At 34.4% G+C, this 12,317-nt stretch overlaps 1 protein-coding gene across 1 annotated transcript in view; it reads left to right on the top strand.

Annotated features, from left to right (window-relative positions):
• The window catches only part of LOC132703860 (PDZ domain-containing protein GIPC3), a 35,551-nt gene that overhangs the window by 6,775 nt on the left and 16,459 nt on the right, over positions 1–12,317 (top strand). The window contains exon 2 of the mRNA XM_060673374.1: positions 1,039–1,287. Within this exon, the coding sequence (XP_060529357.1) occupies positions 1,051–1,287 (237 nt within the window). The 5' untranslated portion in view covers positions 1,039–1,050. The remainder of the gene's footprint in view (positions 1–1,038; positions 1,288–12,317) is intronic.

A 12,317-nucleotide genomic window follows, 5' to 3' on the forward strand; every position in this document is an offset into this window, starting at 1 on the left:
CCTCTCTAGTCCCCATACCCTTTCTAAAGCCTAACCGGCTATCGCTGATTTCGGAATCCAACCTAGCGAATATTCTATTATGAATAATTCTTAAAAACACCAAGTGTGACCCATAAGGGCTATTGTTCGATGATCGGAACATTCTGTAACATTTTGTTTCTTAGGTAACGTTATAAATGTAGATGAACGCCACTGTCTTGGAATAACTCCGGTTGAGTATATGATATTAAAGAGATTTACGAGGATCATAATTGTATCTTCATCTATAATTCTGTCGGAACTTCTCAATACAGTAGACTGCCTATATTTCTTCATTCCAGTCATCTCTTTCAGCTTCCCGTGCAGATTGAAGCTGTCATATCTTCGCTCGTATTCCTCCACTTCATCACACTCCCTCGTTATCCAGTTTTCTTTGGCAGATTTAATTTTTCTTTGAACGATGTTGTCGATTTCTTTAAATTTGATGCTGTTATTTTTATGCTTACGCCTTTCGTACATTAAGCAACTATTTTCGCTGTCATACGAGTTTATCTTGCTTTTGGGTCTGAAGGCAGCATTGCATTTGTATTTTGTTTGATACCATGATAGTCGTACTATGAAAGACAATAATGGGGTGGTTTTCCGTTGCTTCCTCATCACAGTACTATAACTGTTCAAACTGCTACAGTCACATTTATAGTATTCCAACAATGAACCGGTCCAGAATAATTTTCTTTACGCCTTTTCTTGGTACTGGTGGTCGCTGCTGCCTTCTAAGGATCTAGACCTCCTGGTCTTTTAGCTTCCCATGCCTGTTTTACCTATCGTCTAATGTTCCCATCAGTTCAATTGACGTGTTACTCATTTTGTCGCTTTTTGTAACTCTAGTATGTTTATCTTCAGCTATTTCCTTTTTAGCTATTTGTTTAAGTATCCATATGTGATCCTGGATACTTCTACCGTTTCTGAATCCACTTTTATTTGATTGTCGTGTATTGTATATCACCATCTGGATTTGGATTTGTTCATGTCTTAAATACAATTTTTATTTTCTTCCAGAACTGTCAAAACATGTTCAAAAAACACAAGCCGAAACCGGCACCCTTGCCGACACCGACCGCGCCTCCCATGTCCAACGGGACTCTGGAAAACAACAACTACAAGACGTCAGTGTCGCCCGTCACCAATTCGCTCCATTTTCACTGCCAGCTGGCGCACGGAAGCCCGACTGCGTTCGTCTCGGGCTTTTCCAATGTCAGAGAACTCTATCAGAAGATTGCAGAGGCCTTCGACATACCAACATCTGAAGTAAGTAGTCGGCTTCTATCTAACTTCAAAGTCACACTTGAAAAATAAAAAAAATTCAGCTCAGCTCAGATTCGAATATTTCGCGCAACCTATACGATCGACGAAAACCACAATATTGTAGCTCTCGAAAAATTTTTTAGTGTGAAAACTAGTATTTTTTTTAGAAAAATTAAAATAATGGGATAACCATTAGGTTTAGGCATGTGTTAATATCAATAAAAAAGTTGAAGAATTTTAAAAGGATTTCGAAACAAAATGTGGTTCATTCGTCCCGCATTTTTGAGCCACCCTGTATATTTTAAAATATTTTTACATTTTACAGTCTATACAACTTTTCTATTTACCATGAACATTACTCTATAGTTGACTCACTCTGTACAATCGTATTATCTATTCTATATTATGATTTATGATATATAAAAGTTTATTAAAGTAAAGCAAATGAAAAATATCTTCAAATGGTAAAGGGACAGTGCTAGTGTTAAATTAATGAATACAGGGTGTCCAAATAGTTTGTCAAGGTAATACATCCCGTTTATTATTTGGTTCAGAGAAAAAATTTAAATGCAAAAATCATTGATTAAGATTAAATAGATATAGATAGAGATTAAAAGAAACAATTGAAAAATACAGGGTGATTTATTAATATGTGAGAAATTAAACTGCAGATTCACTCACTTTAAACGATTGGGAAGTATAATAACAATGATTAATAATAATAATAATAATAACAATAATAATAATTATAATAATCTAAATGAATGGAAAGGAAGGAAACATTTTTTTCACAAAAATGAAAATTTGCCTATTTATTTTTATTTTTCTGAGATTATTGCAATATTTTCTCATAGTTTGACAAATTTTTGGACTTCTAATCGTAAAAATGTGCATACCTGAAAAAATATTAAGTTTAAATATAGGGAATGCTGAACAAAATAGAAAGAGTATTAATAGGAGTAATTAATAAGTCCAAGGTGTTCCATTTGTTTTTTTCAGGAAAATTGGTATTTTTATTATTATTATTTATTTTTATTTTTATTGTATGATCGATTCGAACTAACAAGTATAGAATAAATGACTGCACTACTTTATAAAATTGATGGTATAATAAAATTACAACCCTACATTGATTAATTGGTTGTAAAAGTCGGTATCCACTAATGCAATAATATACAGGGTATAAACCGCTCTGTATATTTGAAAATCTTAAATTGTTTCTCATAGTCTTATTTATAACTTTTGTATTTAACATTTAATAATAAACAAGACATATTACTTTGACACACTACTTGGACACCCTGTATAACATCCCCGAAATTAAATAAAAATATCAAAAAAATATTAACACCGAAAAGCAATAAATTCCTCTAAAGTTGGCTATCCAGTCCCTAGTGCGGCTGGTGCGATGTTGCCGATTTACAAAAATCATATTCATTGCTGCCAGATTTTCCATAATAGAAAAAAGTAATTATGTCCGCCTGTCCGCTATAACGGTACTCCGATTATTCCGGTTTAATTCGTCACCCTCTTTTTATTAGTTATCTCAATCCGCAATGACATCTTCACGGAATTAACATGTGGTCGGTGTCCGCGGAGTTCGGTTACCGGCAGCGTAACGAAGAAAGCAAAACGTAAAACACGATGATCGATAAGCGTTTAAACAACCTGTTTAATTGCCACTGTTTTGCATTTTACTCGCAGTAATCCTACCCGTATACATTTCGCAGCATTGTTATTTCGTCCTAGCGTTCGACGCTGCCGCACGTAGCATTAGATAGACCGCTTTGTTGACCCTATGTTTTATCGAATATCAAGTACGATCCCCACACACACACACGCATCCTGGCCATCGGTCAACCGTATATCCTCGTTTAGAGGTCTTGCACTCGTACAAACTGCGAGGCCATTTTTTTACGATAGCCTATAAGCGAATATTTGTCCAAAAACCCACGAAATTTTCGAATTTTACTCGGTTAGTTTATTTTGACTTGGGAAAATGAAATTAACAGAGGTTCACAAAAAATGCTCCAACATGAGCTCTTTTTCACGTACAGGGTGGCTCGTTTAAGAGGGGCCTATACCTTATCTCAAAACCTACGGGGGATACAAAAAAAAATAAGTACAAAAGCTGTTTCTATTAAAATGACCTGTTTTTTAATTTTACATTTTACAGTTGCATTTATTAAAATAGAACACCCTACATTTTATTGCATTTTTGGTTAGTTAGTTAGTTAGTCAGTTAGTCCTTTCAAAGATAAATTCAACGATATATATGAGTATGGATCTGTGATACACCAGGCAGGTTTCTCTATATTCTTTATTCTATATATTATTTTTTTATATTTAAATGGGACACCGTGTATCTAGTTGTTGAAATGAAAATTACATCACTTCACTTTTATAGTAGATTAAATTGATCCTGTTGTTAGGCAAACAACTTAACACCAAAATGGGCGAACGTCCTTAGCTCACTTGTCCAAAGAACGAAGCTCTCTCTCTCTCTCTCTCTTTTGACGCCAGATTAAATTAAAAAAAAAACCTTTAAAATAAATTCAGCCTGTAAATTTTTTAGTTCGGCGGTAATCACTTTAGAATTGCCCTTTCAAATATTTACTTGTCGTTTGTTTCAAAAACGAGGTCATATTGGCGCCATCTTGTCTAATTTTATTTTAAACACCTTCATCTTTGCATTTGATTGGAATTTCATATAGCGATTTTAATAATTATTATTTAATCGATTTGCAGAACACGAATGAGGGGTTTAAGACATATACAGGGTGGTCGCGATTGGAGTTTTTAACAGGAGAAACCTATTTGTGAATTAAAAAAATTTAATGGTTAAACCGCATGCCTTCACTACCATAGAACCATACTTTCATCTCCCGTCACAATAGTTTCTATCACAGGTTTCGGTTCCGACCCACAGAGTTCCAAAAAAGACCGTGCACACTCGATACCGCGTTGTTTTTGAATAGCCGAAAGGTTTTTAGGAACCCATCTTGCACTAACCTTATGCATACCTAAATGATCATGCAGGATTCGACGAACACTTATATCAAAAAGCTTAGTAATTTCTAAGATTTCCTTGACCTTTAAACGTCGATCACTCCATACCACCTCTTCAACAATCGCAACAATATCTTCCGTTATGACCTCCACTGGTCGACCAGTTCTTGAATTATCTTCAAGGGAGTCCTGCCCCATTCGAAAACGTTTTGCCCATTCTTTCACTACAGAATACGAAGGAGAACTTTGGCCGTACACACCATCCAGCCTTTCTTTAATAATTTTAGGTGCTAACCCTTCTTTTGTCAAAAACTTTATGACTGCCCTATACTCAATTTGCGTTATTTGCGACATTTTTTCGAACACGTCTTGTTTAAAATGCTGTCAATAAAAAACTATTTGACGCAAGACTTCATTTTTTTTTCGCAGCCTACTAAGGTATATATTTAAAAGAAGACGTGATACTGGAGCTGCATCTATGTCAGGCCGGGAAAGTTCACCAATTATTGTGTGTGTGTGTGTGTGTGTGTGTGTGTGTGTGTGTGTGTGTGTGTGTGTGTGTGTGTGTGTGTGTGTGTGTGTGTGTGTGTGTGTGTGTGTGTGTGTGTGTGTGTGTGTGTGTGTGTGTGTGTGTGTGTGTGTGTGTGTGTGTGTGTGTGTGTGTGTGTGTGTGTGTGTGTGTGTGTGTGTGTGTGTGTGTGTGTGTGTGTGTGTGTGTGTGTGTGTGTGTGTGTGTGTGTGTGTGTGTGTGTGTGTGTGTGTGTGTGTGTGTGTGTGTGTGTGTGTGTGTGTGTGTGTGTGTGTGTGTGTGTGTGTGTGTGTGTGTGTGTGTGTGTGTGTGTGTGTGTGTGTGTGTGTGTGTGTGTGTGTGTGTGTGTGTGTGTGTGTGTGTGTGTGTGTGTGTGTGTGTGTGTGTGTGTGTGTGTGTGTGTGTGTGTGTGTGTGTGTGTGTGTGTGTGTGTGTGTGTGTGTGTGTGTGTGTGTGTGTGTGTGTGTGTGTGTGTGTGTGTGTGTGTGTGTGTGTGTGTGTGTGTGTGTGTGTGTGTGTGTGTGTGTGTGTGTGTGTGTGTGTGTGTGTGTGTGTGTGTGTGTGTGTGTGTGTGTGTGTGTGTGTGTGTGTGTGTGTGTGTGTGTGTGTGTGTGTGTGTGTGTGTGTGTGTGTGTGTGTGTGTGTGTGTGTGTGTGTGTGTGTGTGTGTGTGTGTGTGTGTGTGTGTGTGTGTGTGTGTGTGTGTGTGTGTGTGTGTGTGTGTGTGTGTGTGTGTGTGTGTGTGTGTGTGTGTGTGTGTGTGTGTGTGTGTGTGTGTGTGTGTGTGTGTGTGTGTGTGTGTGTGTGTGTGTGTGTGTGTGTGTGTGTGTGTGTGTGTGTGTGTGTGTGTGTGTGTGTGTGTGTGTGTGTGTGTGTGTGTGTGTGTGTGTGTGTGTGTGTGTGTGTGTGTGTGTGTGTGTGTGTGTGTGTGTGTGTGTGTGTGTGTGTGTGTGTGTGTGTGTGTGTGTGTGTGTGTGTGTGTGTGTGTGTGTGTGTGTGTGTGTGTGTGTGTGTGTGTGTGTGTGTGTGTGTGTGTGTGTGTGTGTGTGTGTGTGTGTGTGTGTGTGTGTGTGTGTGTGTGTGTGTGTGTGTGTGTGTGTGTGTGTGTGTGTGTGTGTGTGTGTGTGTGTGTGTGTGTGTGTATTATTGTTAATTGTGTAATCGATATTCGACTATTTGACTGAATTGACTGAATATTTAACAGATCAATTCTTATCACTGGAGCACTTATTCATGCAAGGTGGCTTTGAATTCAATGTAGATTTGTGGATCTTATTTTTTTTTAGTAAAAATCTGATTGCGGATGGTTATATATTTGACGAATATTTTTGGAAAACTTACCATTAATTCTCGGAAGGAGTGTTTATTATCAGCAAGATGGATTGAAATGAAGAGTTTGGACCATCTTGGATTGGAACTAGAGGTCCCATTCTGTGGCCCTCGAAATTGTATGATATAACTTCTCTAGATTTTTTTATGGCGTAGAATAAAAGATCTTATATTTAAAGATAGAATTTTCCAAATAAAAGCAGAGTTAGAAGAAGCCACTCGAGAAGCCTTTGCTTCCACTAATCCTGTTGAGTTAGTGAATAATTGCCATTCAGTACGAAAAAGGTGCGTTCAATGTATTGAAGAGGACGACACCCAATTTACGTTAATATATTTCTATATAATTAATGTGAAACGTAAAATTTTAATATTTTGTATTCTAATATTTATTTATTGTTTATTTAATATTTATTATTTTATTTATAATAAAAAAAATATTAAAATTAAATATTAAAAAAAATCTCTAAAGTTAAAATTAAGTTATCAAACGGTTCTTAGGTTTCATGTTTTTCACTTAAGTTATTTAAAATTTGCTTTATCATTTTTAAAGTTCCAGTGTTAATTAAATTATTTTAAAGGTTCCTATATGACGTATTTTTGAATATATTATGGACGGCCCACTGATACATAAAAAAGTGCACTATATTTCCGCCTTTTTTCATCACAGATCTATATGGCTGACGGACATTTTTTTGAGACCATAGTCAACGTTGATAGCCAAATAAAATAATTTTTGAGAAAACGGAGAACTGTAGAAGAAAAATCTGGGTACGCCACTGCATTAGACTTTAAAAAAATGCGCTAATAATGTTTTTCGCCGAATCCAAAATATTCACAAATAACAAAAGTTATGTGCAATTTGTAGATATCTGTCGACATGTAAAGGATTTCTCTCTATCTAATCCAGAAATAGGCTTTCCTCTTACGACTGCTCTGAACAGGGTGTATTATCATTCCAAAAAAAGAAAGAAATTCTTAGCTTTAAATTTAAATATTAAACAGAAAACTTCTTTTTTAGATTTTTTCAAATAATTTTATGCCGATTTAGTTGAAATTTGGCAACGTCATTTAAAATGATAAAAGAAAACTGGTAAAGTTTAGTCAGACCAATTGTGGAGTGACGTAATATGTCTTAGCTATTTTTTTTTATCTTGACGCGGTTTTTGACACGGATTTCAAAACTGTGAAACAAAATTCCTGTAATCCAGTAATGAACAAGATAAATATGTCATGCTATGATGTAACAGCACTTTATCAATCTCAAAACCGCTACAACCCTTTCGATAACTACGCCGCTCTCTCCTTCCCGCATGACACTCCTTTCTTGAAACAAGTGAAAAAAAAAATAGACGTCATCGAAAAAATCGCCTTGTACCATTCCAAATGTCACGAAATGTAATTTCGCGCGGGTCAGATGTTTCAGATTAGGTATGCGGCTTCGTGTCTTCTCAGTTTGTCGATGCAGTGCGAAAAAGAAAAAGTCGTGACAGCAAATAACGTCAATTACTATACAAAGAATCACGTTATCCATAGTGTTATTAGACACACCGTAAACGGCGTAAAATCGATTCATCTCGGGCGGCTGTGACATTTACGTACACGAGGCACGGGTATGCTCCGTACAGTTTTGGTTAAGATAATATAGTGGCTCTACTACGGGAACAATTGATGCGCCACAGGTGGCCATGACATCTTCGTAGAGAAGGATCTTTTGCGCATGCGTCACGGCCCCTATATATCTGGTAGCTATAGCACATTTTGAGCAAAATACTACAGAAAAAATGCCAAACCGATTGGTTTTTGGGTAAAAATTTCTTTAAATTACTTTTTTCGGAAGGTATTTCGTTTTGCTCTAAAAAACTAAACTAAAAAAAAAGTCGGTTTAGTTTCCTAGGAAATAGACGGTTGCTAAGCAATTTCAACCAAAGTATGCCTGCCTACTAGATTGTGTCAATGCCATTTTATCAACATACAAAAAGTAAATTGTTTTTTGCTGTGTTTTATTTATTTTTCAAAAATGAATCCTGTTCGATTAATGTAATGTTTATGTTTATTGAACAATGAAATTCAAGTTTTTCCGAAAAAGATACCGCACATTACGCCGCCCTATTTACATTTTTAAATTTATTTTATAATTAACGTTTAAGTTAACATCATTGCTTTCGAAAAATCGTCGCAGGGCGGGGCAAGTTCCTAGCGCCTAACACGAAGCAGCTTTTTATTACACTGGTCTGCAAAAAAAAATTTTTTCTCTCCTTGTTTTCATGCTTGAATTCATCTTATTTTATGCTCTAAACACGGAATCTGATATACAAATAAGTACCACACGTAGGTTTTTAATTTAATATTTATTTCATCAAAAAACAATATTATTAAAGTATAAATTATTATAAGGAAATAAAAAAATGTGGTGGCTTGAGTTTTACAGTAAAAAATCCTAAATTATATTAACAAAACTCGATTGAGATTGTAGACCTGAAATATTTTTATTTTCAGCTTCATCATTAACTGGTGGAACTGGAGGTAGAATGTCTTTATCACGAGGAATTGGACTCTTTGCAGATAGGACGTTCAGATAAACAATCTTATCTCTATTTTTTTTCGAGAATCCTCGTGTAGATGTCATGCAGAAATAACAATCATTCTCATGATTTTGAGGCTCACTCCAAATCATTCGCATTAAAAACGGCAAAAATATTTGATATAAAAAGTAAACAATTAAACGACAAGTTTTCACTGAACTGTTGCAGTGTCACAATGAATACTGCGCATGCGCTTATTTACTACCATAAAAATCACCTTCGGCACTTCCCTCCTTTCTCTTACAACTCTCTGAAACTCATTTCGTATGTATATTTACTTTTTGTAACGTTGACGAATGAAAAAATTGAAAAAAAAACAAAATTTTGAAATATAAAAAAAAATCATATCGACGTGATAGAAAAAATCAGCCAGTGTTATTTGCGGTTTCATGTGGTAAAGGGACGGATTGTTTTTTTTATCGTGCTAAGTAAGTTGCGTATGTCAAAATAAACTAAAAAATATAAATTTTGGAAAATTTCTTTAGTCTCATTCTCTCTAAACGGCAGGGTGCACGTCACGAAAGGTAGTGAGTGAGTGTTAATTGCGTTTAACGCCATTAAACTAATATATGTTGAAAGCTTTCGAAGTTGCCCGAGCGTGGCGTCTCGGCAAAACCGCGAAACCATATAACTCTCGTTTTTACTTCGTCGCCCAGTTTTTCCCATAATGCACGTTTTGTTGCTAAACATAAAAATAATCGCCGCATCGAACAAAGAGCGGCTTTATGCGAGAACGTGTGAAAGTTGCCGCGGGAATTCGGATATCGGCCACATTTTTTCAATAATTATTCGCGTATAGTTTGTTCGTAATTAGTCGGTTACGAATCGTTGACAGCGTGTCCCAATGTATATCGTCTTCTGACGATAATTAACGAAGGGAAGGACTTTTAAGATTTCTTAAAAATATATAGATTAAATATTTAGAACGTGTAGTGTGTGGTAGTTCTCTTTGTTTCAATTCCTTTCCTATTCCCTCCTTACATTTTTTTCAGGATCTCCCACTTTTATTTTCTCCTTCCTGCGTCCACTTTAGTATTTGTTTTGACATAAGCTGTTTCATCTTTAACTAATGTATGTTTTATTTCTCTTATCTTTTTATTTGTTATTTTTTTCTTTCTGTAATCTTGCGGTCTAACTACTGCAAAAATCCATTTCAGTTGCTAGAATCATATTTTCACTTTTCTTCTTAACTTGTCGTACCTCGCTTCCATAAGTGATTATGCTATTAATTATTGTGTCGTATATGATTATTAGATTTAGGAATACTTTAGTCCAACAAAATACAATTACATATGGATATTGCTTTTCTGCCTTGTATTATCCTATGAGGCAAATCTACTGTTCAGTAACGTATTTTTAGTCCTGGGTATTTATACTCTTCTAAAACTCCATTTTCCATACTCTTCCATTTACTCTAGGACATTATGGTCCGTGCGGCAATGTGCCGGAAATGTCCAAAACTGACGTAGTAAAATGACACTTTGCCCACTTTAGTATAATTATTTTATTTATTATATTTATTTATATTCATAGTATTTTACAGAAGGGAGTAGAAAAATACATTCCAAATTATATTCAACGTGCTTACGTAAGATTAAATCAATGTTGATGTTTTCTACGAAAACGAAACCAAAACTAACCAAAAATTTAGAAGAAAAATGCATTTACTTTGTTTTCACCATGGAATATTGTTTTATAAAAAAAACCGCAACAGGCTTGTTTAATATTTAGGTCCCTTGGACACCGTGTGCCAAATAAAACTTATGCATTATACGATCTGGAAAAGTGTCCCCCAGACATCAACTTTGTTATTTGGACATTTTTAGAATCCTTGGTTAAAATAAAAGTCAATTCCTTAAGAAATTCCTACTCGAACTTTGCATAGTTTAGGCAGAAATTGAGTTTGTTTTTTTTTCATATTTTGATTGCCCCGTATAAAATTGTGTTGTGGCGCTACTGATACAGGTATTGCAACGAAAATTTAACCACAGACTAAGGAAAGGATACACTACTCAATCCGTTTCACAGATGCTCCTCAGCTTATACAGGGTGTCCCAAATAGATTTTTTTTTGTCATAGAATTGATATCTGAATAAAAATATAGTGTGTTCCATATGAAAATCTCGAGATTTTGTTAATTGAATTCGACCACTGATTTGGGACACCCTCTATAAGCTGAGACATCTGTTAAACTGATTGAGTAGTGCATCATCTCCTTAGTCTGTAGTTAAATTTTGATGACAATACTTTTATCAGTAGCGTAACAACACAATTTTATATGGCGCAATCAAAATATGAAAAAAAAAACACATAACCTCAATTTCTACGTAAACTAAGCAAAATTCGAATAGGGATTTCTTAAGAATGTTACCTTTATTTTAACCAACTATTCCTCCAAAAATGCCGAAATACACAGGGTGTTCCATTTAAATTAACAAAGTTGATGTCGGGGACGACATTTTTGGGTCACCCTGTATCAACAAAATTATAATATTCTAAATCTTCAGCAGAATCCAGTACGAAACTTTTTTCGTATCTCCTATGGATTTCCAGATCGTATATAGGATCGTTTTATTTGGCACATAGTATACATACTTTAAATATTTGTTTCAGAATGCCACAGATTTTCCATGTCCATTTTAAATACCTTGCTCCAGTAAATCTTAAACGCCGCATTTTTTAACAGTGTTTTAGCAGAAGTTACAACAACATTGATATCACTAGTGTATAATTTAATTAATTAAATATAATAATAATAATTAATAATAATTAAATATAATAATATATATATATATATATATATATATATATATATATATATATATATATATATATATATATATATATATATATATATATATATATATATATATATATATATATATATATATATATATATATATATATATATATATATATATATATATATATATATATATATATATATATATACAGGGTTTTTCACTTATAACTCCGCACGCCAATAAGTCCAAAACGAAAAGAAATATTTAATTTATGTAAAAAGTAGTCAAAGTGTGGGGTCAAGTAGATATTTCCTAAAGTTTAAAAAATTCGAGGCCTGCAAAGAGCTGGGCGTCGCGACGCGTCGAAAAATTATTCGATTGCAGAGACTTTGGAAATACGCGCATACAAAAGTACATATTATTTAAAAACTTTTTTGTTATTTACTCAAACTTATTTACTTTACCCGTTTCTAAGTTATACCGATTTAAAGTAAACATTTCTTGATTAATAAAAAATGTGATTAACGCTTATTTTTACAAGTATGCCATGAATGTTAGTTACTATGGTAACCATTGTTATCGCAGTTGTTTTAAGTGCAATTACAAACAATAGATTTCAACTATTTTAGTATGATTTTATTTATTATTTTTTATCGATTTAGTTCTGATAACATGATAAATAAATGAAAAAACAGTAAAATACCTACAAGAAAATAACCAAAATTATTATTGCAATTAACTACATAATAAAACATTTCAAAAATTTCGTTCAAAATTATGTCCATCTGCTCGAACACAACTATCAAAAACTTTTAACAGATGAGCTTGGGTCACTTGTAGG

The sequence above is a fragment of the Cylas formicarius genome, unplaced genomic scaffold (assembly GCF_029955315.1).
Source record: "Cylas formicarius isolate icCylForm1 unplaced genomic scaffold, icCylForm1.1 PGA_scaffold_6__28_contigs__length_40554024, whole genome shotgun sequence".
Classification (NCBI taxonomy): Eukaryota; Metazoa; Arthropoda; class Insecta; order Coleoptera; family Brentidae; genus Cylas; species Cylas formicarius.